Source organism: Canis lupus, chromosome 9, assembly GCF_048164855.1.
Source record: "Canis lupus baileyi chromosome 9, mCanLup2.hap1, whole genome shotgun sequence".
In the NCBI taxonomy this organism is placed as follows: domain Eukaryota; kingdom Metazoa; phylum Chordata; class Mammalia; order Carnivora; family Canidae; genus Canis; species Canis lupus.
Window position 1 is genome coordinate 71,763,076 of NC_132846.1, and position 27,805 is coordinate 71,790,880.

The 27,805-nt window shown below is 47.8% G+C and overlaps 2 protein-coding genes across 3 annotated transcripts in view; one reads left to right on the plus strand and one right to left on the minus strand.

Annotated features, from left to right (window-relative positions):
• Positions 1 to 2,093: 2,093 nt before the first annotated feature.
• CINP (cyclin dependent kinase 2 interacting protein) lies at positions 2,094 to 27,614 on the minus strand. Its single transcript, XM_072840020.1, has 5 exons — positions 27,458 to 27,614; positions 15,400 to 15,568; positions 12,269 to 12,398; positions 4,627 to 4,756; positions 2,094 to 2,538 (listed from the first exon to the last, which is right to left on the minus strand). The coding sequence occupies exons 1-5, from the start codon at positions 27,462 to 27,464 to the stop codon at positions 2,336 to 2,338; spliced, it is 639 nt and encodes a 212-aa protein (XP_072696121.1). The 5' UTR covers positions 27,465 to 27,614; the 3' UTR covers positions 2,094 to 2,335.
• Positions 27,568 to 27,805, plus strand: part of TECPR2 (tectonin beta-propeller repeat containing 2) — a 102,916-nt gene continuing 102,678 nt past the window's right edge. For both annotated transcript variants that reach the window (XM_072840012.1, XM_072840014.1), the window contains exon 1: positions 27,568 to 27,716. The gene's annotated coding sequence lies outside the window, so the exon portion shown is untranslated. The remainder of the gene's footprint in view (positions 27,717 to 27,805) is intronic.

Below are 27,805 nucleotides of genomic sequence, written 5' to 3' on the forward strand. Positions count from 1 at the left end.
ATTCCCAGCACGAGCTTATTGCCCAAAGTTCTGGAGCCAGGGGGGAGGTCAAGGCATCCACGTGGCTGGGAGAGGCCCCTTCCGTGTCACAGCCGGCGCCCCCTCTGCGTCCTGGCACCGAGGGGGCTGCGGAGCTCCCGGGGCCTCTTCCATGGCTCGGCGGGTGCCACTCGGGGCCGCACCCCTCTAGTTTACCATCTCCCGGGGCCCAGGGCTTCAACCTGAGTTTAGCTGGGAGCACGGGGAGGACGGCGCCTCCTGGGGAAAACGTGAGCTGGACGGCGCTGGGAGCTGGCCTTGCTCCCCAGGTGTCCCAGCCCCAGGCCGCACCCCCCCGGGGGCTCTCCCGGAGGCCTCAGCAGGCTCATCACCCTCCCCGCGTCCCGAGGGGGGAGAAGACGTGCACCTGTCAGTCCCGTGACCACAGTCGGTGGCAAAGAAGCTTCTGAAACCGACTGCACTGGAGGCCACGTGCAGCTAAACCCCAAGGAAGCAAAGAAGGAGGGAGCGTCCCCGGCATGGCCACGTCGTCGCGGGTCAGCCTGTAGCGGCAGCAGCGGCAGCAGGGCCCCAGCGCCTTCCAACGACAGGTGCTCGTGCAACCTCCTGCTCGTGCAACACGTCTGGCTCGCTGGCCCGCGGGGCAGCCACACCGCAAGCTCTGCCAGGGCCCGACCTGGACGGAGGGACAGGGAAGGGGCCGCCCCGGGGCCGACACCTGCCGCGCCACCCAGCAGCAAGGGAACCAGGGGGCAGCCTCCCTGGGGCACAAAGGCAGGACTTCCGGAACGTGTGGCGAAGAGCACGCGTGGTGGCGGGTCAACTGTCAGGTCACATATCTGTGACACGTAAGTGTCATTCGTGGCTGAGCCGTGTGGCATGTTGTGACGGCTTTGCTGCTTTTGTAAAAGCTTCTGGGTTTCCTGGATGGGGTTTGTGTGTGTGAGTGTGGTCTTTTTTTTTTTTTTAGTTTTAATTAAGTGCACTTATTGTGAATCTATCCTGAAGCCCTTCCCCATTGCTGTGCTCTGTTTCGTGAACTTGTTCTTTCCTTTTTTTTTTTTAAATTTTACTCATGAGACACACACAGAGAGAGAGAGAGAGAGAGAGGCAGAGACACAGGCAGAGAGAGAAGCAGGCTCCATGCAGGGAGCCCGACATGGAACTCGATCCTAGGACTTTTATGTGTGTCCTTAGCAATATGAGCCCTTTCTGTTAGCTCTCCTGGGCTACTTGGATGTCTGGGGGATGAGGTGCCAAGAACTCATGGAATGTCCCAGAAAGTCCTGCTCACAGTATCAAGTCCTTCACTGTCTGGTTTGTTTTGATTTTGTTTTTTTTTGTTTTGTTTTTGAAGTAAGGTCTATGCCCAACGTGGGGCCTGAACTTGCAACCCCGAGAGAGTCACACACTCCACAGACTAAGCCAGCCAGGTGCCCCGAAGAGCATTTCTTTCTTAAGTACACCCAAAACATAAAAGTGCCAACGGACTTCGTGTCTCGGGGGCCCTGTCCAGCCCACCTGCCTCTGGAGCTCATGACAGCAGCCTGCTGGGCAGGGCAGCCTGGAGCCAACACCATTTCTGCCAAGTGCTGACCACCTGGCTTTGAGAATGTACAATGTCTGAGGGGCTGCTTTTATGATAGTTAGACTTTATTTATTATTATTTTTTAAATATTTTATTTCTTTATTCATGAGATACACAGAGAGAGGCAGAGACCCAGGCAGAGGGAGAAGCGGGCTTCATGCAGGGAACCCGATGCAGGACTCGATCCCAGGACCCCAGGACCACGCCTGGGCTGAAGGTGGCGCTAAACTGCTGAGCCACCCAGGCTGCCCTGTTAATTTGTTTGTTTGTTTGTTTTTTGTTCATTCGTTTTTATAGATTTTATTTATTTATTCATGAGAGAAGAAAATGGTTTTACCTTTTCTTCCTTATTTAATTAACTGTTAAACATTAATTGTAATTATAAAACTAATATAGTATCATAAAAATTTCAATAATAGATATAAAGTAAAAATACTGAACCAGGGCTTTTTACATAAATATTATATAAATACAGCTAACTTACAAAAACAAGATCACTCCATCATTCTGTTGAGTGCTCATTTATTTCACGTAGAAGTCCTTTTGGGTGACAGATTCATGATAGGCGCCCATGACGTTGCATGGCAGACACTCCCAGCAGCACGCCGTCTGGAGAGGCGACAGGGAGCTGCTGAAGTGACCCAGCCTGGAAGGTGCCAAGGTCGGCGGGTGGCCATGCCCCAGCCCCGGGTCTTACAGGACCACCATGGGAGCCACAGAAGTAGCCAGTGGCCCAGAGCTGGGAGGTCACAGGGCTCGGTGCCCCGTTTCGAGCAGCATGCTTTCCAGAAGTAGCTTGCTGTTGGTCTCCACGTAGGGCTGGTGCAGCCACATGGACAAGTAGCTCAGGGTGAGGTCGTGGTCCATGGTGTGAGCCAGCTCCTCAATGACTGTGCGCTTCAGGAGAAGCTCCTTCTGGTACATGTCGGAGAGCTTTCGGGAAACCTCATCTGAAACAAAACATCTCCCTTTAGGAGCAGAAATTCACGGAACTGCTCCTGCCTGGGGGTGAGGTGCCACTTTGAGAAGCTCCTCGTTGAAAACCACACTTGGCGAGAACACGGAGATAAGGAAGGACCGGGAGGGTATTCATCATCCGGCTTGTGCAGATCAGTAGGATTAGACGGCGTGGGAAGTGTCATGAAATTAATAAGTAAGTGTAAACTTTTCTGCTCAACTCTTCAGTCTTGTGATGATCATAAACAGCAGATTCACCCCAAACTGACAATATTCCAATGACACATTACATCAAATGGTTTTACCCTTTTCTTCCTTATTTAGAAGTGAGGTCTCAAATCAGCATCAAATAGGTAGGCCCTTCTTTTGAACTAACAAAGCTAAAGGTAACTCTGAGGGGCCACTGCGTGGTTTAGTCAGTTAGGCATCCAACTTTTTCTTTTTAAATATTTTACTTATTAGAGAAAGAGTGAGAGAGTGTGCACGGAGGGAGAGGGAGAAGCAGACTCCTCGCTGAGCAGGGAGCCCGATGCAGGACTCGATCCTAGGACCCTGAGTTCATGACCTGAGCTGACGGCAGATGCTTAATTGACCGAGCCACCCAGGTGTCCCAGCAACCAACTTGGTTTCAGGTCAGGTCATGATCTCAGGGTTGCGGGATCAGCCCTGCATCAGGCTCTGTGCTCCGCCGGGAGTCTGCTTCTCTCTTCCCCTCTCTCTGCCCCTCCCCCTGCTTGTGCACATGCGTGTACTTCCTCTCTGTCAAATAAGTAAATAAATCTTAAAAAAAAAAAAAAAAAAAGGTAACCCATGTTCCAGTAGTTTTCTTCTGTGGGGTTGGCTGAACTGACCTCAATTTTTCTTTTTTTCAATGCAGGGCTTGAACTCATGACCCTGTGATCAAGACCCGAGCTGAAATCAAGAGTCAGATGCTCAGGATGCCTGGGTGACTCAGTCGGTCTTTAGCTCAGGTCATGAGATTGATCCCTGCATGGAGGGGGTGGGGGGGGTCCTGCTTAGCAGGGAGTCTGCTTCTCCCCTGTTCATGTTCTCTCTCTGTTAAATTAATAAATAAAAATCTTAAAAAAAAAAAAAAGTTGGATGCTTCAGCAATTGAACCCAAGATGGGTTTTGGGGAACCCAGGCACCCCAAAACCCATCTTTCTATAAAAGAAAAAAGAATTCTGCCTCTGTAGAGGATGTGGAATTCATTGTACCCTTGTTTTTTTTCTTTTTTTTTCTTTAAAGGTTATTATTATTATTTTTTTATTAGGTAATCTCTGTGGCCACTGTGGGGCTTGAACTCATGACCCCAAGATCAAGAGTCACTGGCTCTATGGACTGGGTCCAGCCCAGGTGCCCCAACCACCTGGTGTTTGTTTGTGTGTGTGTTTTTTAAGATTAATCTTTATTTATTTGTTTGTTTGTTTGTTTATTTATTTATTTATTTGACACAGAGAAAGAAAGTGCATAAGCTGAGGGAGGGGTAGCGGAGAAGCAGGCTCCCTGCTCAGTGGGGAGCCCAACACGGGGCTCCATCCCAGGACCCCAAGATCACGACCTGAGCTGAAGGTAGGCACTTTACAGACTCAGCCACTGAGGGGCTGCACCTCGTGTCCCCAACCCCGACCACTTGGTTTTAAAGGGGCAATAAAGGCACCTTGCTTCCCATGTCTGTAATTATGTTTAATATTCTTTGGTAATTATTAGAGCCAAGAAGAAATGCCTATTCTAGGATGCCCCTCAATCTCCTTCCCTTCCAGTGGGTCCTCTCAAATTGAATTTCTTTTTTCTTTTCTTTTTTTTTTTAAGATTTTGTTTGTTTATTCATGAGAGACACAGAGAGAGAGGCAGAGACACAGGCAGAGGGAGAAGCAGGCTCCATGAAGGGAGCCCGACGTGGGACTCGATCCCAGGACTGCGGGATCACGCCCTGAGCCAAAGGCAGACGCTCAACTGCTGAGCCACCCAGGCATCCCTCAAATTGAATTTCAAAGCCTGTCAGCTTCATCAAGATCTAAAGAACACAAATGCCCTCATGATTTCTACTCCTGAGAATCAACGAGGAGAGAACTACTTACAGAAATAGGCTGTGGGCCACGTGTGAAACAGGGGAGGGCGATGCCTCCCGTCCCTGTAATGGTAGTCCTCTAGCTCACAAACCCCCTTGGTGGTCGAAGACAGCTTTTCCATTTTCATCTGGATTTTGGCCTGGAAAGAGATTAATTGGGAACATGAGAACCTCATCTGAAATCCATTCCCGTCTCAGATTCAATAACTCTAAGATTTCGGAGCTAAGATGTAGAAGTCTGTTGGGACCCAAAGTCCAATAACTCAACACTGTTAACTGTGCGCCGCACATTTCTGGGGAGATGGAGGCAGAGAGTTGCTACAATTTCATTAATCTGGATTACTTCAGAAATAAACCCTGGATTTCCAGCACTGGAAAGAAAAAGCTTGCCGACTCCCACTTCGCTAAGATTTCTGAAGGCACTAACTTTTTAGCACCGAAAACCCGGAGGAATCGCAAGGCAGGCTCCACTTTTATGCAATGAGAAGAGAAAGGGTATATTATATGAGTTCATTTCTGACTTTTATTAGCTGCCTCTGAGATTACTGAAACCTTGAAGGCTCAGTTTCCTCATTTGTAGAACGGTGGTAATGAAAGGCAGCCTGACATACTTGACACGGGAAGTGGTGAGAGCTGACGGCCACGGTGCTCCGGTGGGTGTGCTCTACGGGAAGCCACTGACCACATCATCTGCCCGGCCACTGCAGGGGACCCGGGCACCATCTCCACTGCACGGATGAGCCAGCAGAGGCTCTGACAAAGTGTGTCCTTTCACGTGGTGGTGAAGAAGACCAAGTATTTCTGAAGTACCTAGTTGGAGCTATAGATGGGTTTGTTAAAAAAAGGGGTGAAGTGACTAAGATTTCAGTTTCAAGCAGCACAGACCTACTAAGACCACATTCTAACTCCTATGTATACTTAGTCCTAGGTACACGGGTAAGTACAGAGACCTATAAATTGTCAAAATCTGAATTCCTTACACTTGGTTCTTTAGCCACTCTCCCATTATACTGAAGTGATATAAGTTTAGCTAACATTGACTTTTTTTTAAAAAAGATTTTATTTATTTATTCATGAGAGACAGAGAGAGAGAGAGGCAGAGATATAGGCAGAGAGAGAAGCAGGCTCCATGCAGGGAGCCTGATGTGGGACTCGATCCCGGGGACTCCATCATGCTCTGAGCCAAAGGCAGACTGCTGAGCCACCCAGGTGTCCCACTAACCTTGATTTTTAAAGGACTACACTCTTCTTCCCAATCTTTTTAGGTTTGCTATATCGCTTGGCCCAATCCCAGGAAGTAGGACTCAGCATTTCTGTAATAGAATTGGGACGATCCTGAGGGCTGCTGAGCTAGGGAAGGTCAAAGCCAGCACCCCCACCATGTTTCCTGACCCCAGGTCTCTTGATGCACCATCCTATGTTCTTTGCATCCTGCAGCAGCTCCCTCTTGCCACCTAATTCAAAGCAGAGCTTATAAATGATCAGGAGAGTAAGAAAAATCCTGGAGGCCTGACCCAGGTCATCAACAGAGACAAAGGTTATGCAGTGAGCAGCCCCGAACCTGCAGGACATGAACCTGCCCACACTCCCAGCTCAACCTCAGTACACCTCCTCCCACCGACCAAACTGCAAAATGTTCATCCAGATTAGGGAAAGGGGTGTGTGAAAGCCTCCTGCCAAGGTCAAACTCATTAAAGACATTCAAAGCCAAGTCTGGGAAATCACTCTCTCCACAAGCTGGAGAACAGGAAAAATGATATTAAAAAGCCTTATAACATTAACTTTTCGGTTTGAACATAGAATGAGAACTTGTTTCCAAACCTCTTCAAAATAGAATAAATTCACCAGAGCAGAGGATTTTAGTGCCTGACAGCTGGCACTCGGATCTTGGTTTCTAAAACCATGCTCCAATAAGAGCAACAGGGGCTCCTTGGAGAAATGGCTGATCCTAGGATGGAGGCAGGAAATACATGGGATGGGCCTGGAGCACCTCGTAATGCTAGAAAGTAAGGAAGTGTTCGCAAACACCCAAACCAAAAACTCACAATGGTGGAAGCATGTCAAAGGGACAGAGGAGCCAACAGAACTCTTCATGGCCAAAGCAGAAACAATTTGAGGAACAAAATAAAGAAATAAATATATTATAACCAAAGTGGAAAAAAAAACAACAACCCATGAGTCCATACTGCTAGAAACAAATGGTCCAGTAACTAATAGGTGGGGGAAGAGAGGCAGGATTTATGTACATGCTCTGTCCCCAAGGAGGTGGGGAAGAACTTTCCATGCCTCCAGGGTGGGCTGTGTGCACAGCAGGAAAGGAGCTCCTTTTGCAGAGCAACCGGGGAGCACCTCAGCCAGGTGGTCAAGGTTAACACTCATGGCGATCTGGCGGGGTCACAGTCCACGCCCTTGACGGGATGTGATGATATCTCTTCTCTGTGGTCTCCCTGAAAAACCCACAACCCCTGCCAAACCAGAAGAAAGTCATCAGACAGCTCCCAAGTGAGGGGCAGCTGCAAAATGCCTGACCCGTACTCCCCAAAACTGTCAATGTTATAAAAACCAAGGGAAGCCTGTGGGACTGTGCTGGCCCGAGGAGCCTAGGGAGACATGACTACGTTCACTGTGGCGCCCGGGATGGAGGGCACTGGGGAAAAGTGAAGGAAATGCGAATAGACTACAGCCTTCCCTCAACAACAGCGCATCAATACTGGCTCACTCGTTACAACATACGTGGCCTACGCGTTTGTGATGTGTAGGACAGTCGCGTATGAAACGGGGTGCAGGCTGGGGATGGTTTACGCGACCTCTGTCATACCTGCTCAAGCCTTCTGAGCTTGGAGACTGTCCTAATAAATAAAGTGTCCCTAAGAATGTAGAGAATATGAGCCCCTCGGTGGCTCAGCGGTTGAGCGTCTCCCTTCGGCCCAGGGCGTGATCCCGGGGTCCTGGGATCGAGTCCCACGTCGGGCTCCCTGCAGGGAGTCTGCTTCTCCCTCTGCCTGTGTCTCTATTTTTCATGAATAAATAAATAAATACAATCTTAAAAAAAATAAATATAGATAATAAATTCACTGGAGCAGGACATTGTGGCTTGGGGAGTCTGTAGAGACGTGGGGCCCTGCCTCGTCCCACAGCCACTTGGCTGTGGCTTAGTAACCCTGTGCCACGTGGGATGGCCTACCTTCCAACTCGGGGGACTAGCCTCGGGCCGGTATGCCTCTCCCTCCCACTCATACTTGCCTTTGAAAGAAATAAAACTCCCCTTCTTAGGAAAAAGGGAGTAGGCCCCGGGCTCAAAGACTGATGGGGAGGCAATATTCAGCTGCCATGTGTATAATGTGATTTTAATTGTATTATAGAAAAATGTTAAGTAAATAAACAGGATGGGATTAACACAAATAGCGAGGTAGGTGTAAGAAGGGAGGAAATGTGTGTACACTGACGTAGCTCCGCCCAGGACTTCATTCCGCCAGGAGCTTGGTCATAAACCCACCGAGTAATCCTCCAGCCTTCTGGGGGCACATTTCCTGCCACGAGACACACCCCGTCCGTGGGAGCCCCTTCCAGCTCCGCATAGGACCTGCCACGTTGTTCCCTGGTGGGAGCCAAAGCCTCTGCCAGGACCAGGGATCTCTCTCGTCCCCTCAGAGGCCTCAGAAAACCAGGAGGCTGCTTCCTTTCCTTGGGACAGCCTTTTGGCTGTGACGGCAGCTGTTTTGTCTACTGGTCCCCCCTTTTCTGGGCGAAAACTCCAGTTCCTCCAATTACATCTCTCTGACAAGGGTGGCCTCCCCCAGGTCCCCACGAGGCCCCTCCAGACACGCATCCACACTGTCTCCCATCATTTTGTTGGCTGTCATGCACACAGCCCAGGCTTCATCTGAAGATCTTGGGAACTCGGCTGACCATGAGCACGCGGTCACCTACGACCCAGCGGCGACTTTCCCCTGACCTGCCTCACCCCGGGCCTGTGCTGCAGGTCAGAGGGACCAAAGGCAGGTGCCCCACATTTCCTCTGCTGCTGCTCAGTCCATCCTGCTAGCTGGGTTTTCTGGACCTTGACTCTCCCCGCTAACATCTTCCCACGCTGTCCCTCCTCGGCACAGGTTAGTGGGGCTGAGGAAGGAGTCCCTGGGTACCAGCCTGCCACTGAAGAATGGGGAGAACCTAAGATGGACACACAAAACCAACCAATCACTCCTGGCATGCCTGAAATGAAAGGCACACCCTCTCTTCCCCACTGGCTCCCCTCTGAAACTTCTTTCTAGCGGGTACAGTTCTAAATGAGAACGTGTGATCTAGCAAGAACCAAATGGCCTTAAAAACAAAATCCTGGGGAGCCCCGGGTGGCTCAGCAGTTTGGTGCCTGCCTTCGGCCCAAGGCATGATCCTGCAGTCCTGGGATTGAGTCCAAGGTCAGGCTCCCTGCATGGAGCCTGCTTCTCCCTCTGCCTGTGTCTCTGCCTCTCTCTCTCTTTCTCTATGTGTCTCTCATGAATAAATAAATAAAATCTTAAAAAAAAAAAAAAAACAAAATCCTTTCAGATTTTTTTACATTTTATAAAAGTCACATTAGTATGTGTTGAAAATGTTTCCTGTTCTGACACAGCTTTGAGATTCTGCAACATGCTTCATCCTGGAAGGGAATGAGGGGTGAAGAGGCTCTGCGGGGGGGCAGTGGTGCATCAAAATGACAAACAATGTGGGGGTCAGGCTGGAGCTCAGCTGACTGAGCACCCTGCTTTTTGGCTGTTTAAATTGTTTTAATATGTACATCTGCTTTTTTGTTCAAACAAGAATACATCTTTTTATTTTTTATTTTTTTTAAGATTTATTTATTCATTCAGAGAGAGTGAAGAGAGAGGCAGAGACACAGGCAGAGGGAGAAGCAGGCTCCATGCAGGAAGCCCGATGTGGGACTCGATCCCGGGTCTCCAGGATCACACCCCAGGCTGCAGGCAGCGCTAAACCGCTGTGCCACCGGGGCTGCCCAAGAATACATCTCTTTAGAAGACTTATTTATTCATTTACTTGGGAAGGGGGAGAGAAAGTGTGTGCAGAAGGAGAGAGAATCTTAAGCAGACTCTGCACGGTATGCGGAGCTGGATGTGGGGCTCGATCTCACGACCCTGAGAGCATGACCTGAGCTGAAACCAAGAGGTGGATGCTTAACCAACTGCACCACCCAGGTGCTCCCCGCCCCCCAAAATATTTGCCATGATCAAATGAGTTCATTTGGGGAAAAGAAAACAAAGTGGGCAGTTTTCTAGAACTTACAACTTTGTCAATTTCAATGGCTTATTTAGCCTGGGTCCACAACCTGCCGACCGGTATCTGTGTCCAGACCTCACCTGCCAGAGACACAGCTGCCAACACGGTGACAGACCAAGAAGGCAGATCTCGCAAAGCCCACACCCTTTACTCTCCCACCTTCTTGTGTGTGGGGGTCAACACAAAGTCGTGGACCCGTCTTGTTACCTGCTCGAGGGGCACATGGAGGGCAAGTGTGTCTCCCCGCAGCACAGCCCCAGGGCAATGTGAGGCAGAACACAAAACAGGACAATTACCAAAACCTACTCGTTTATTTAGGGGAGACTATGTAGCCCCATAAGCATCCTAAATATCCCAAAGACAGTACTGATTTCACTCACAAAGAAAAGGCCAAATTACCAAAGTGTCCTCGACCATTTATTTTCTCGTTTTAGTGTTTCTGAAGCCCTAATGCATCTTATAATTGATGTAATATTTTATTTTTATTTATTTATTTTTAAATATTTTATTTATTTATTCATGGGACACAGAGAGGGAGAGAGGCAGAGACACACGCAGAGGAAGAAGCAGGCTCCATGCAGGTAACCCGACGTGGGACTCGTTCCCGGGTTGCCAGGATCACGCCCTGGGCCGAAGTCGGCGCTAAACCGCTGAGCCACCCAAGCATCTGTGATGTGATATTTATTTATTTATTTATTTATTTATTTATTTATTTATTTATTTATTTTTGATTTATGATAGTCACACACAGAGAGAGAGAGAGAGAGAGAGAGGCAGAGACACAGGCAGAGGGAGAAGCAGGCTCCACACACCGGGAGCCCGACGTGGGATTCGATCCCAGGTCTCCAGGATCGCGCCCTGGGCCAAAGGCAGGCGCCAAACCGCTGAGCCACCCAGCATCTGTGATGTGATATTTTAAATTGGGGGCACCTGGAGGCTAGTAGGTCAAGTATCTGACCCTTGATCTCAGTTCAGGTCTTGATCTCAGGGTCGTGAGTTCAGGCCCTGCGTTGAGCTCCACGCTGGGTGTGGAGCCTACTTAAAAATAAAATAAAAGGGGTAGTGTTTTTTTCCCTGAAAAACTCTTTTACACTGCTAGTCAGCTTTAGAACAGTTAGAATCCTAAATCTGAACAACTGGTATCTTGAAGAAATATAATCATGCTCCACATATTCTGTTTAATAGGTAAGGAATCATGCTAAGTATCAGAAACTTTTCCATCAAAAAAGATTAAAGGATAAAGATTTCCTATGTTCACGGGTAAGTTTTAGTTACCCAAGTGTGAGAATGTGCCCGGCAAGGAGAGGAGGGGCTAAGTCTACATTTGGAGGCAGGTATGGTAGGTACTGGAACCCACTCATTAGTTAGTCATTGAGAGCATCTCTCCTGTGCTGGCAGGGCCCACAGGCCAAATTAGCCCACACCCGACTTCCGTATGGTCCAAGAGCTCAGAATGAGTTTTACATTCTGAAATAGTTCAAAGAGAATGTGAAAAGAATATTCTACGACACATGAAAATTATTAACATTTCAGCACCCATAAATAAAGTTTTATTGGAACATAGCCATGCTGACAGAGACTTGAACTACCTCCATTTGTACATCCCCGTGATGGGAACCAAAACTACCCCCTCAAGCAATGACAACTACCCGGAACTGGCAAGACCCCGTGTGACTGACCCAATGACCGAGATCAGCCTGACTTTTACTGCCCGCCTGCATGTACCCACCGACCTCTGTCCCACATTCTCCTTACATAACCCTGCGGGTCTTTCCAGCACTTTGGAAATGGTCTTTGAGACGCGAGTCCAGCATCCTCCCGGTGTCAGCCTCCTGAAATAAACTCCTTTCTTGTGTCCCCACCACCTGTCTCTCTGCCTGTGGATTTTGTCAGCGGTGAGTGGCCCAGCCTGGCCTGTTTGGGAGCCCGGAGCCAGGTGCTCGTGCACCCCTGCACCCCAGCTACGATGCCATTCGCTTCTATACCCTCCCTGACCCATTTTAGCACCTTGCTACCTGGTGGAGCCAGTGGTGACAAGATACGGTATGGCCCACAAAGCCCAAAATATTTACGGCACAGAGCCCTCGGAAGGGGGTGAGATGGACTAGACATCATGTAGGGCAGAAAGAACAAAGGTCTAGGACAGCATCCTGGGGAGCACTGAGATTTAGGGGGCAAGTGGAAGAGGCTAAGGAGAGAAAGATCGGTGTCAAGAGGAAAGCACCAAAAAAATAAAAAATAAAAAAAAATAAAAAAAAAATAGAAAGAGGAAAGCACCTCCCATGGCGTGGACACCTGTAGAGCACTGAGGGAGCCCCAAGTACACCCCTGGGCCTCGGTGACTGTGAGCACAGGTGGCCAGGGGCTCTGGATCTCACCAAAGCATCGTAGGTGGTCTGCAGCTCCTCACACAGCGCCTCCAGCTCCTTGCTATATTCTGGAAGTCTCTTGTCCGCATCTTCCCTAGAAGCCGGGCTGCTGCTCTGTAACTCTGTCTTGTCTTCACTCCTGGACAAGATGGAAAGGAGTGGAAACAAAGTACACTCTGAAAGGCACCTCACTTCGTTATGGCAGACCCTGGAAAGCGTGATCTCCTCATAACCGTGTCAGACATTAGGCACAGGTGTTATCTCACGTGGCTATAACATATGATTACTATTTACGTCCACAATGAGCACATCCACCAGTTTTGTGCTAGAGTGAGTCAGCTGAATGCAGGCCCACAGCATCCCCGGCCTAGGGCTCTGTGCTGGGCGTACAATGACGACTGAGACGTGACCATTTCCCCAGAGTTCACCATCTGGGAATTATTTGGTAAACTGAACCCTGGGGCCTGTGGGGCATGAAATTAATCTAGTGTGGTCACAACACTTCAGGGAAAAATTAAACATAAAAACAGAACAGACAATATCAGAAAGCTCCTTACGCAGGAAGGCAAAGAACTGTCTCTTGCTGGCGGGCCTCGGCAGGAAGGCAGCAGAGGACCTGTGGCATGTGATGTGCGGTGGGGACTGGCCAGAGCCGGGTGACAGCAGTTGAGACTCTCAACTCTAGCTAATGGACAATGACTTAGGAACACAGAACTGTAACTTTGAGAAATAAGAAACCATATATGTGGGCAGCCCGGGTGGCTCAGCGGTTTAGCGCCGCCTTCAGCCCAGGGCATGATCCTGCAGACCCGGGATCGAGTCCCACGTCGGGCTCCCTGCATGGAGCCTGCTTCTCCCACTGCCTGTGTCTCTGCCTCTCTCTCTGGGTCTCTCATGAATAAATAAATAAAATCTTAAAAAAAAAAAAAAAGAAACCATATACATAGGAAAGTGCAAAGAATAATGAAGCAAATCTTCCACTAACAGGTTTTCTCATGACTCCTTTGTCTTTTTTAAAGAAATTGCTGGGGGGAGAGAGGTGGCACCTGGGTAGCTCAAGTGGTGAAGCGTCTGCCTTCAGCTCAGGTCATGATCTCAGGGTCCTGGGATGGAGCCTCGCATCAGGCTCCCTGCTCAGTGGGGAGTCTGCTTCTCTTCCCTCTGCCCTTTCCCCTGCTTGTGCTTTCTTTCTTTCTCAAATAAATGAAAAAAATTTTTTTAACACAAATATCTTTTTTTTTCTTTTTAAAGATTTCTTTATTTTGAGAGAGAGAGCGAGAGCACGAGTGGGAGGGGCAGAGGGAGACGGACAGAATCCCAAGGAGACTCTGTGCTGAGTGTGGAGGTGACACAGGGCTCAATTTCTGAGATCAGGATTGAGCCAAAACCACGAGTCTGATGCTTAACCACCTGTGCCACCCACGTGCCCCTAAATAAGAAAAATCTTAAAAAAAAAAAAAAAGAAAGAAATTGCTAAGGAAAAATACACTCCTTTGTCTCCTCTACTCTCCATCCTCCACCTGATACCTGATACGCAGTCATCAAAAGTGGGGAGTGGGGTTCTCCACACCAAGTAATTCCCACAGTTGATGGCCATCAGCTGGGCACCCTACAAGTTAAGTCCATTCATACAGTATCTATCAGAAACAGCCTCAGGTCCCACAGGTCAACACTTGGACCCACAAGGCTGTCCCACTCAACTCCAGACACTAACACCAGTCTAGGATGTTCCCTGTGCTTCTGACCAACGGGCTCTGAATAAGAGGTTCACATGACCGCCCCCTTGGACCTGAAGGGTTTGCTGGAACAGGTCACAAAACTCTGGAAAATGGTTTACTTACTAGACTGCTGGTTTATTACAAAGGATATTACAGGATATGAAAGAACAGCCAGATGAAGACGTACATAGGGCAAGGGTCTTGAGCACAGGGGCTTGGGTCTCTGTGGAGTTTGGGTGCCACCCACCCTTCTGGCACGTAGAGATGTTATTGTTCACCAAACCAGAAGCTCTCCAAACCTATCCTTCTGGATTTTTATGGAGGCCTCATTACGTAGGCATGATTGATTAAATCATTGGCCATTGGTGACTGACTCAACCTGCAGGCCCTCCTCCCTCCCTGAGAGGTGGGTGAGAGGCTGGAGCTGAAAGTTCACACTCTCTAACCCCCTGCTTGGTCCCCATGAGGCTTTCCAGAAGTCACCTCCTTAACATTAACTCAGAGGTGGCTGGAGAGGACATGTTATCAACAATAAGACACTCCTTTCACCTGGATCATTCTGGAAGACAGAAGACCAAACATTTTAACAGAGGATGCTCCTATTGCTCTTATCCGTCAGGAAGTCAGAAGGGTTTTAGGAGCTGTGTGCCAGGAGCAGGGAGGGAGACCAAAGAGATATTTCTTCCTATAAATCACAACATCACAGAAACAAAGTGCAACGTTGTGAAGTCCAAGCCGTACTGATCTTCTGCCCACCACTCATCCATCCCAAAGGTGTGAGCTTCACAGCCAGAAGGCCGTGTCCTTCCAATCCATTTTTATAATTTTCTATAGACATAACTGTGAACAATATGTAGCGTAACTTTTTTTTTTTTTTTAAAGATTTTATGTATTTATTCATAGAGACAGGGAGAGAGGCAGAGACACAGGCAGAGGGAGAAGCAGGCATCATACAGAGAGCCCGACGCGGGACTCGATCCAGGGTCTCCAGGATCACGCCCTGGGCTGCAGGCGGCGCTAAACCGCTGCACCACCAGGGCTGCCCTGTAGCGTAACTTTTTATTTAAAATAGACATATACAGTTTATACCTCCATACAACATTTTACCACTTGTTACTTTTTTTTTTAGGATTTTACTTATTTATTCATGAGAGACACAGAGAGATCGAGAGAAGCAGAGGGAGAAGCAGGCTTCCTGCTAGGAAGTTCCAATGCGGGACTCGATCCCAGATCCCAGGATCACGTCCTGAGCTGAAGGCAGCGGTTGAGCATCCGCTGAGCCAGCCAGGCTTTTCTTAATAGAATTTAATTTATGCATGTGGATTAAGACTACCATTCCCGCCCTAGAAGACTCCCAGGAGACTCGTGTCCGATCATTAAGGGTGCGGGGCTTAGAGCACGAGGAGCTCTATACGTACTTACCATAAACTGATTTTCAGGTTGGCAATTTTATTTGCGGTAGCAAAACCTGTGTCATTAAGGGTTTCCCATTTCAGGATTAAATTATGCCAATCAGCGGCATTGTCCTTAATTTTCCTCGCACTGACAGATAAGACAGGTTTTCTGGGCGTTGTTCCTCCAAGAGTGTTTGCTGATAGGGAGTAAAAGAAACATAGTTATTATGAAATTTGTGAAAATAAACAAAAGGAGCCTCATTTAAAATGGAGTGGGGAAGCCCTGAAAGGGCAGCTCCCGTGCCCACACACGACTTGCTGCGGCCCGCACGACCAGCAGGAAGGAGGAATATAGGAATCATTATGACAAGGGAGGACACTTTTCACGTAGGAATTTCATTTCTGCTTTTGAGAAAAAGAAGATCTCTCCCCGCTCCAGCAACAACGCACTGACTACCACTGGCACCAATGAGAAAGCCCTAGAACCTCGAACTCTTGCTCTCCACAGACATGTGATCAGCACCTCCCCACTGCCCCCTAAAACCTAATCAAAGCTGCCCTTCCCTTTGCCTCTTCGACTGGCCTACGATTCATCGTGGCGAACTGTCCCGAACTGGAATTCCTTCACTATTCCTGAACAAGCTCATTTTTTTACTTAGAGATGTTCTTTGCTGTCTGCAGTTTACATTACTTGGTGGTCAGAATGGGGTCCGAAGGAGAGGACCCCAGGGGATGACGACCGCCAGGCCTGAGCGCGGTGCCTCCACGGAGCTCTCGTGCTCATCCTCTGGAGAGTCTCTCAGATGTCGAGTCCTCCCCTTGGAGGAGCACCTGACTATTAGGATCCGCTTAAAGTACTTGCTTTTATTTTTCAAACATCAGATTTTGAGTAATAGGATCTTGATTCTCTACTCTCTCAGAAGGTCCTCCTTCTGGAACTCCAGATGGTTTTATGTTTAAAAGCTATTGTCCTGGGGGCACCTGGGTGGCTCAGCTGGTTAAGCGTCTGCCTTTGGCTCAGGTCACGATCCTAGAGTCCCAGGATCAAGCCCCGCATCAAGCTCCCTGCTGGGGGGGGGGGGGGGGGGAGTCTGCTTGTCCCTCTGCCTCTGCCCCTTTCCCTGCTCGTGCTCTCTCTCCCTAATAAATAAAATTTTTTTTTTTAAAGAGAATGTGACTTTTTTTTTTTTTTAAAGATTTTATTTATTTATTCATAGAGACACAGAGAAGCAGAGACACAGGCAGAGGGAGAAGCAGGCTCCATGCAGGGAGCCCGACATGGGACTCGATCCAGGGTCTCCAGGATCACGCCCTGGGCTGCAGGCGGCGCTAAACCGCTGCACCACCGGGGCTGCCCATAAATAAATATTTTCAAAAAAAGCTATAGTTCCCCTCACATGCATTATTATCACTTACTTATTTATTTTTATTCAAGTATATTAACGTACAGTGTTATATTAGTTTCAGGCACACAATATAGTGATTCAACACTTCCATATACGCCCCAGTGCTCATCACAAGTGTGCCCCTTCATCCCCACCACCTGCTTCCCTCATCCCCCACTCACCTCCGCCCTGGTGACCATCAATGTGTTCTCTGTGGTTGAGTCTTTTTTGTTCCTTTTTTGTTTGTTCATTTGTTTTGTTTCTTAAATTCCACATATGCATGAAATCATATGATATTTGTCTATCTCTGACAACCCGACATCAAAAAACCAATAATCTAGTTAAAAGATGGGCAGAGGATCTGAACAGACCTTTTTCCAAAGAAGATATACAGATGGCCAAGAGACACACGAAGAGATGCTCAACATCACTGATCATCAGGGAAATGTGAATCCAAACCACAATGAGGTATCACCTCACACCTGTCAGAACAGCTGGTATAGAAAAGACAAGAGGGGTGCCTGGGTGGCTCAGTAGGTGAAGCATCTGCCTTCAGATCAGGTCATGATCTCAGGGTCCTGGCATTGAGCCCCATATAGGGCCCCCTGGTCGGCGGGGAGTCTGCTTCTCCCTCTCCTCCTGTCCTTCCCCCACACTTGTGCTTGCTCTGTTTCTCTTTCTCTCTCTCACATAAATAAATAAAACTTTTTTTAAAAGACAAAAAATAACATGTTGATGAGGATGTGGAGAAAAAGGAACCCTTGTGACTTGGTGGGAATGCATTTTGACTAAATGGACCAACTTAACCAAAGACAAGTCAAAACTTCGATGGCCATTATGGGGAATTCTTGACCCCCACAAACTTTTCTTGGAACTAATTAGAAAGCTCTGGAGCTAAAATTAAGCAGACTCCATGGGATGCCTAATTTGATGGGTACCTGGAGGCTTCTAAACAGATTCAGGACTCTCAAGTTGCCTCTTTGTAAAATACTGATTCCAAATTAACGGAGTGGAACAAACAATTAAAGACGAAGATCTTCTGAGGCCTTGTGCTCTCCTCTCATGCTCTTGGTCTCAGGGCACAGGACTGCCACCTTGCACAAATCCCAGGGCCACCTTCCTCTTTCCCACATTGTCCCACTTCCTTCATACCCTGAACTTCCTCATTCAATCCTCTCTCTGAACGTCCTTCCCCTTCTCCCCAAGCCTATTAAAACCTGCCCCATTACCGTCAGACCCTCTGAGGATCCAAATGCTAAACCCCCAATTTCTCATGTGCTCTGGACTAAAGCTGAATTCGGAGCTACAGTCAAAGACTTTCCCAAAGTGAGATTTGGGAATCTTAGATTTGCTGAAAACCCTTGTAGATCCTCAGAGATTTGCTGAGTTGCTTAATATGGTGATTCAAACTTATCAACCCAATTTCTGAGATTTATACCCACTATTACACACGTGTGCTGTCGAGGGCCAGTCCCAGCACTGGGTGAACCTGCCACTCGGGAGGATGCTGGTGAGAGAGGACGCCAATGACCTCCATTCTGACCTCAGTCAGTACTTCCTAGATGACTAAGTTCTCCTTTCCAGCTTATCTCTTAACTCAGGCAAGAGAACCAGCTGGCAAAGCAACCTGTGAGGGGAACCAAAACTATTCCCTCAAGCAACAAGGATGCCCCGAGTCAGCAGGACCCCTGATGACTGACCCCAAGGCGATAAGACCTGACCTTCACTGCCCCCTGCACGCACCCACCAACCTTTGTCCCACATTCTCCTTATATAAACCTGGAGGCATCTTCAGCACTTTGGAGAGGGTCTTTGAGACATGAGTCCACCTGCGTTGGGCTCACTGAAATAAACTCCTATCTTGTGTCACTACCACCCGTCTCTGCCTGTGGATTTTGTCAGCAGTGAGTGGCCCAGCCTGGTCTGTTTGGGAGCCCGGAGCCAGATGCTCATGCAGCCCTGCATGCTGGCCGCATGGAAAGATCTTTAGCACCATAGATGGGACACTATCCCCTGCCTTGCTATATTATTGAGTTCCTGCGGGCGCTAAGGGATGCCCAAAACCTGCTGAATGCACTAAGATTCAAGCTTGTACCCAAAAGCCCAATGAACTCATGTGTGATTATTACAGCTGGCTCCAAATTGTTGTTTTTTTGGTTTTTCTTTTCTTTTCTTTTCTTTTCTTTTCTTTTCTTTTCTTTTCTTTTCTTCTTTTCTTTTCTTTTTTTGAGGGAGAGAGACAGTGTGTGCATGCATGTGTACAGATGGGACAGGGCTAGGCAGAAAGAAAGAGAGAAAATCTTAAGCAGACTCCACACTCAGCATGAGCCTGATGCAATACTCAATCTCATGACCCTGAGATCATGACCCTAGCTAAACTCAAGAGTTGGATGCTTAACCAATTGAGCTACCCAGGCGCCCCTCCAAACCGTTTTTAAAGAAAACTCTGGTCTTCCTTTAAACACTGTATCCACTTGGATTTGGATAGTTTTATTTGGATAAAAGTATCCAATGGGTAGTTTTTTTTTTTTTTTTAAGATTTTATTTATTTATTCATGACAGACACACAGAGGAAGAGACACAGGCAGAGGGAGAAGCAGGCTCCATGCAGGGAGCCCGACGTGGGACTTGATCCCGGGTCTCCAGGATCACACCCCGGGCTGAAGGCAGCGCTAAACTGCTGGGCCACTGGGGCTGCCCAGATGGGTAGTTTTTAACTCTATGTTCATTAATGGGTCAAACTGGGATCTTCCCCTTCTAGTTAAAATCCCGGGACTCCAGGATCACGCCCTGGGCCGAAAGCAAGTGCTAAACTGCTGAGCCACCCAGGCGTCCCTATTGGAAAGAGATTCTTGATCCCAGTACTTGGGAAGGTCAAGAAGACTTAGCTTTTTTTTTTTTTTTTTTTTTAAGACTTAGCTTTTAATACCTAAAAGAAAGCTTAATAAATCCCCCTGCCCTTGGCCATCCCAATTATCAACTTTCCTTTTTCCCACCTATATATGAAAAGGAAGGGAACTCCCTGGGATTACCCACCCAAGGTAATGGTGGATCTCCCAGGTATGGGGATCACCATCAACCCCATAGGGCATTACAGCCAACAACAGGCCCTGTGGGACCAGGCACCATACCTCAGAGCCATTCCCACCACCACCCTTTTGGCTAAGGGCAGTGAGGAGACAGTCTGGGACCCCGGTAGCCATCCCATGCCCTGGACAGTAGAAGCCCTCCTGAACACCCTTCACCCTCTGGCCAGTTGTCCCCCTCCTATGAAAGCCTCTTCCTAACCTCTCCTCCCAGAACTCCTCGCTGCAGTCACCTCCCTGCTCATGCCAACTCTGCAGATCGTGACTCCCCTCCATGATGACTGACAGGAGGCTCCTTTGCATGACACTGACTTCTCATGGTTCCCTGATGGTTTTTAGGTGAGAGGTAGAAATGGCGAATGTTGTGCTGGATATGTACTTGCAACTCCCTTTGAAGTAACTGAGCAATACTTTTGCCTTAGGCTACTTCTCTCCAACAAGCTGAGCTGTACACCCTCACACGGCATGCTCACCAAGGGCACAACTGCCTACATTTACTCTGACAGCAGATATGCCTTCAGAGTGACTCACAATTTTGTGATTATGGAAACAATGCGGCTTCCCACTTTTAGCAGGGAGAAATTTTCAAATGGATTTTATGTCCAAAATTTATTAGGTGCTATACTCCTATCAGCTGCTCTGGCTATTATTATTTTTATTAGAGAGAGAGAGAGCATAAAGGGGTGGGGGGAAGAGGGAGAGAGATAATTTTAAGCAGGCTCCATGCCCAGCACAGAGTCTGACGTGGGGCTTGATCTCATGACGCTGAGATCATGACGTGAACCAAAATTAAGAGTTGTAGACACCCAGGCCCCCCTGCTCTGATAAAGGTTCCTGGGCATTCCACACTTGACTCCCTGGAGGCTAAAGGGAACCATCTCAGTGATATTTCCACCAAGAATGCTCTTCTCAAAGGAACCAACAACCATACCTCTGTTGTGGTCCAAAGGGATGTTTCCCCAAATGACAATCTAGAAGAACTGGCTAGAGATGGCCCCAGAAAAGGAAAAACAAAATTGGAAATCTGGTAATTGTTAGTTTGATAAAAAGAGAAAACTCTGGGCCAAATAATAGTCCAGTCCCGCCAGAGACTCTAAAATTCCTATTACTGACCACTGTGCACACCGTCATTGTTCTGCTCATAAAATGACCTTTGTAAATCACTACTGGTGGGGAATATTAATAAGGCCATAAAAGGTGCCTACTTTGCTTGTCCCCAACTGCCCAAACTGCAATCCTGGGAAACCTGTCCACACTGTACCCGGGAATTTTAATTGCCCTATGGACCATTTGAGGTTTGGTGAGTGGATTTTATTACAGCTCCCCCATCTCATGGATACATATGTTTTAGCCATAGATTGTATGTTTTCCCACTGAACTGAGGTTTTCCCTTGTGGGCAGGCTACTGCCGCCTCTGCAGCTAAAATTCTAAGAGAAAAGATCATTCCTACCTGGAGGACCACCCTGGGACTTCACAGTGACTAGGGAACTCTTCACTGGTCAGGTGATGCGACCAGTCTGTGCTACGTGGCTGGTTTTACAACACTCTCACTATATTTACCACTCTCAATCCTCAGGACCAATTGAACTGGCACCATTAAGAGGTAGCTGGCAAAAATCTGTAAACTACTTTGGCCAAAGGTACCGCCAATGGTCATTTTAAATCTCAGGTCTACTCCTTTCGGAATTCATCAACTCTTACCCTTTGATATAATCACAGGACACCCAATGTACTTGGCTCTTGCTTCTTTTGATCCACACGTGATAAAAGGAAACATACTTCAATACTGTAAAAGCCTTACTACTTCTATTGAAAATAACTATGCTTTAGTAGAGCAATCCTTTTACAGCACGCTCCTGGGAGACAAAGACCTCAAACATCACAGCTACAACCTGGAGATCTTGTCTACTAGAAAAATGAATAGACTTTTGGATTCATTTGTCACATCCAAAGAAAGCACCAAACCCTGACTGGACCTGCACACCAACTGGTGACACGAAAATACAAATTTGCAGGAATTGAAGCAGGCCACTGAAGCAGATAGCTTTCCTGGGATTACCAGACCAGACCTACATATACATTCTTTCCTTTGCTCTTCTCACTCTTACTTCACCCCCTCTTTCTTCTTCTTCTTCTTTTTTTTTAAAAAGATTTGTTTATTTTTGATAGATATATATATAGAGAGAGGCAGAGACACAGGAGGAGGGAGAAGCAGGCTCCATGCCGGGAGTCCGACGCGGGACTCGATCCCAGGACTCCAGGATTGCGCCCTGGGCCAAAGGCAGGTGCTAAACTGCTGAGCTCCCAGGGATCCCCTCCTCTTTCTTCTTCTTTCTCTCTTTTCTTTTCTTTTTTTTTTTTTTTTGAGAGAAAGAGCATGCATACAAGTGGTGGGGGTGGGGAGGAGAAGGAGAGAGAGGATTTCAAGCAGGCTCTATACCCCGCATGGAGCCCAACATGTGGCTCTACCTCACAACCCCAGAGATCATGACCTGAGACAAAACCAAGAGTTGGACGCCCAACTGAGTGAGCCACCCAGACGCCCCTCACCCTCTTTTTCTTGGAAAGTCAATGCCCCAATCGCATTTCCCAATCGCCTGCAGAAGGAGGAAACCTGACTATTGGATCTGTCACCAGAAGCTCTGATCTGTTCACAATATTGGAGACTGGTCTTACCTATAACCAATTTCCTTCTAGTGCCAAATGCCACTGTTGATTACCCACAAGCCTATAGATGTTACCTATCAAGTTAGGCTATTATACCAGGCATTCCCATATTTGCTTCAGCCTTTCCCCAGTCGTAACCACACTAGCTCAGTTAAATCCCTCCATCTTTGTTAATTGTACAATCCCACATTCTTTTCCTTATCTAAGTGAGGTCTCCTACACCTAAAGGAAATATAAACAAGTTTATGCCCCTTTGCAAATTTTTAGAAAAGATTTCTTTTTTTTTTTTAATTTTATTTATTTATGATAGGCACACAGTGAGAGAGAGAGAGAGAGGCAGAGACATAGGCAGAGGGAGAAGCAGGCTCCATGCACCGGGAGCCCGATGTGGGACTCGATCCCGGGTCTCCAGGATCGCGCCCTGGGCCAAAGGCAGGCGCTAAACCGCTGTGCCACCCAGGGATCCCCTAGAAAAGATTTCTTAATGAAGGGATGGCCTCTCATAGAATGTCATCCCAATTCCTTTCATCCCTGGATTGAAAAGGTCAATCGGGAAATTCCAACTATCAATAATAAGACCTTAGCTGGAGTCCCCTGGGTACCACCTGGTTTCATTTTTGTTTACAGTGGACAGCATTTTCCATAGGCATACAAATGCTTAGACAGTTGGCAACTTGGAAGTCAATGTTTATTGTTTATAACAAATAAACAATAACAAACCAGAGGCCTCCGCTGACCTGCCACATTAGGCCTCCAAGGCTCTCTTAACTGGGAACTTCAGGGGGCTGTACGACTCCTGGTTCGCCTCTGTAGGGAGGCTTTTCCTCTGTTGTTGGAATAAGAGCAAATGAACACATGATCAGAAATCTCTCCCTAACATTAGAAGAGGCAGCCGATTCTACAGCCAAAGCAAGAACAGCTCGACAATGATCACATGACTTGTTGGCTAAAGGAAGCTTTGGACAATCTACTTGCTGAACAAGGAGGCATTTATGCAATAGCAAATACCACCTGTTTGTTGCACCTGGATAAATATGTCTGGAGAAAGAGAAACCCAATTACACAAGATCAGGGAAGGAGACCTCTGATTACAACAAATTTCACCCAATGACCTCTGGTCTTTTGATCTATTTAGCTGGTTACCTTCAGGTTTGAGCTCCTGGTTTAGAACCATCATCCTGGATTTGTCATATTACTTTTAATTCTGCTTTGTATGATTACTTCTAAACTTTGTACCCATTGCCTGTCAAAACGTTGCAAGAACAGATGCACCAAACAGTGTGATGCTAGCTGAGGGCTTCCAGATGCTCTCCAACACTTAACCTCGTAAGAAAGAGATTTTAGATGGGAAATGCTGAGTCCTCCCTCGTACTCTTTCTTGTTACTCACAGGTGGCCTCAGTAGTTTCTAGTCATTATGCACTTTCCTTCCAACCAGAAAGGTCCTTCCTGGCACCCAGGGACAAAAGCCACTATATACGGAAAACCTGACTCTTGATAAAGTGATGCTTTTGAGAAAAGACCTTGATCTAAAGGCAGAAATGTGAAAATAAAGGAAATCTCCTGTAAAATAGAGTCAGAAAGCCCTGGAGAGGGGGTGCTTACACATGTTACCACTTGCTGCGGCCCGCACAACAAGGAGGAATAAAAAGATAAGAATTATCTCAACAACGGAGGACATATTTCACATAGGAATTTTATTTCCTGCTTCTAAGAAAAGGAAGAGCCCTCCCTCCCTGCCCCAGTAATAATGCATTAACTGTCGCCTACAGCCAAGGGAGAAACCACTGTGCAGAAACCACTAGACCTCAAACTCTTGTTCTTCTCCAATACACTTGTTTACAGTAACCCTTCCCAGTTTCCCCCTGAAACCTAATGAAAGCTGACCTTCCCTTTGTCTCTTCAAACTTGCCTATAGTTCACTGTAGCTTGCCTATCCCAAATTGCAATTCCTCTGCTGTGGTTGAATAATTTTTTTTTTTTACTTAAATAAAATTGCTCTTTGCTCTGTTTAAAATTAACAAACTTTAGTTTAATAAGTCTTAACAAACTAAGATTTTTATGGTCTTAGTTGGAGAGCAAACATAAATGTAAGTACACATTTTTTTTTCTTTCCATCAGAACGAGCCAGATGGAAGAGATACAGGGGACAAGGTATGCGGAAAGGGGCATAGAGTCTCCATGCTCTGTGAGTAGTACACCATTCTCCTCAAATCTCCACATGTTCATCAACCTAGAGCTCCCCAAATCCCATCCTTGTCAGCTTTTATGGAGGCTTCATTGCATAGGCATGGTTGATTAAGTCACTGGGCAGTGCCCATTGATTGAACCTCCAGCCCCTCTCCCCTGGAGGCACAGGGGAGTCAGGTGGGGCTGAAAATTCTAACCCTTTAATAATCACATGATTGGTTTCTGTAGGGGGGAACCAGCCCCCATCCAAAGGTCACCTTCCCAAAAGTCACCTTATCAACATAACAAGACATCCTGCTCATTCTCACACTGCAGAAACACCAAGGGTTTTACCTCTGTGCCAAGAACAAGAAAAAGACCAAATATTTTCTTATTATAAACCACAATATCACAGCCTGTTATGCAAGTCCTTTCTACCACTTCTCCAGCTTCCCCCAGCTTGCTCTCCATGCCTTAGGGCTAGCTCTGTACAAGTTCTGACTTTGACCTAGAATATTTCCCCTGGCCATGTGTGTCTCCACTCACTTGGCTAACTCCTAGTATTCTTTAAGGCTCTGCTTATTTAAGGATCATATTGGTTTTCCCTTCATTCTTTACTTATACCACTAACCAACAATATGCCAGGCATGGGGGATGAAATGACTGAATGAATCATACCAGGACCATTTTCATGGAACTTACTTTCCAAAGAGGAGGTGGATAATAGACAACCAAATGACCATGACCAATTTGTATCTTGGTAAGTGCCCGATAGAAAAGAAAATGGGGTCTTGTGTTAGAGTGAACCCCTGAAGAGATGTCATTTAGGCTTGTTGAAAGGTCAACAGTATGGGTCCTAATGTGAGAATGAGCTTGGTGAGTCTGAAAAACTGAGCAAGGCCAGTGTATCTACGATGAGGGCAGAAGCAGAAAAATGTTCACCTTTAGCCCAGAAGGCTGACCTTTAGTCTACATAGTTCTGAACAAAGATCAAATATGTACTGGTTAAAAAAAATAATAATAATAAAACGTGCTGGTTGCTACATTCTTTTTTTTTTAAGTTTTTGGTTTTTCTTTTTTTAAAGATTTTATTTATTTATTCATGAGAGACATAGAAAGAGAGGCAGAGACATAGGCAGAGGGAGAAGCAGGCTTCCTGTAGGAAGCCTGATGCGGGACTTGATTCCAGGACTCTGGGATCTCGACCTAAGCCAAAGACTTAGCTCAACCACTGAGCCAACCAGGTGCCCCTGGTTGCTACATTCTTTTTTTTTTTTTGTAATTAATTAATTAATTTATTTATGATAGTCACACAAAGAGAGAGAGAGAGAGAGGCAGAGACACAGGCAGAGGGAGAAGCAGGCTCCATGCACCGGGAGCCTGATGTGGGATTCGATCCCGGGTCTCCAGGATCGCGCCCTGGGCCAAAGGCAGGCGCCAAACCGCTGCGCCACTCAGGGATCCCGGTTGCTACATTCTTAAAGGGTCTCATAACTGTCTGTAAATCTCACTGATAGTTAATATCGAACTGAATGATAAGCACCAGAGAAATGTTGCAAAAGTAGTTTTATGGGTAGAAATTCAAGGAAACATGTATAATACCCTCTGCATGTCTCCTCCCCCTTGACCACTAAGCATATAACCACCAGCTTCATACCGCAAAAATGCAGCCCTTTCTGCCCACAGGTTCTGTCCCCAGGCTACTTAAATAAACTTACTAAGTTGCACCATGCAACATCCCAAGAATTCTTTCTTGACTGTTGTGCTCCATGACCCCACATCACTTATATTGGAAAGGTGGTGGGGAGGGATCTGGGTGAGGAAGCGGTCAAGCAAATGGAACCTTACATACTAAGATAAAGAGTTTAGGTTTATTCCAAGTCAGTGGAAAGGAACCAATAAGCTTTGAGTAGGAAAGTGATATGATCTGATTTAGGTTTTCAGAAAGCCACTCCTTCCACAAAGAAATCTTCCTGGATCTCCCAGGTTGGGTTAGGATTCATTGCACTAGATGTCGCACCTCTTCTTGAACTATCACCGACACTCACTAGTGTGGTAGACTTGCTGGGTGGACTGTGAGGCCACCCGAATAGTGACTATGTCTTGTTCCCTCTCCTAACCTAGACACACAGTAGGTGACAAATGAAATGTGTTAAATGGAGAAATAGCTTTTACCACCTGCACTATCATCTCCTAAGGGTTTCTCTCCTGCAGTAGGCGCTCCTTGAGGGCGAAGACCACATCTGATTCATTCTCCGTCTGCTCCATATTTAGCAACCCAAACCACAGATCTAACTCCAAGGGACCCCAGGCCAGGAGGGAAAGAGACCAGGAACGAGAGGCCCAGCACAGAGCAGAGAGGTTCAGCATAGCGGCTCCCTCCCTGATCCTCCCAACCTGCGCACGTTACTACGTGGGATCAAGGTGAGGCTCAAACGAGCTGACCCACAGAGCACTAAGGGCACCACACGGCACGCAGCGAGCACTCGCCGATTGACAGCTCTTATTAGAAGCAAAGGGCTCTGTGCGGCGGGTAATCCCGAGGGGAACTCAGGGAAAGGTTTTGGGAGGAGCTGGGCATGCAAGCCCTGGCACCCGAGCACCCCCGCTAGCGCTAGTTTACAAAGACAATTACAATTTGGGGGGTCAGGATGTGCTGACACTCCCTCGCACACATCCAGTAGTTCTACGCGGGAAGACCACAGAGGCCCGGCCAAGCCGGTGGGCTCCGGGACCGCCCGCCGAGCCGCAGGACGCTCCCCCGCGCGCGCGCACCCACCTGCCATGCGTCCGCAGGTATCCCGGGAAGGAGCGCGAAGCCCCGCCCACGCCCGCCGGAAGCGCGCTGACGTGCTTCCGCTCCGGGCCGCTGGCCGGCCGCCACTTGTGGCTCTGCCGCTCTAGCCCCCGCCTGTCGCTCAGCTGGGCCGGCGCGGTTGCCTAGGGAACGGGCTCCCGGCAGCCCCCGCGGCCCGGAGTCCGTCCCCGCCTCCTCCGGCCGGGCCCGGCCGACGAGTCCGGAGGGGCCGCCGCGGGAGGTGAGTCCCCTTCCTCCGCGCCCCTTCCTCGGCCTCCCCGGGGCCGCCCTTCCCTGGCCTCGGCGCCTGGGGTCGCCCTGCCCGTCTCG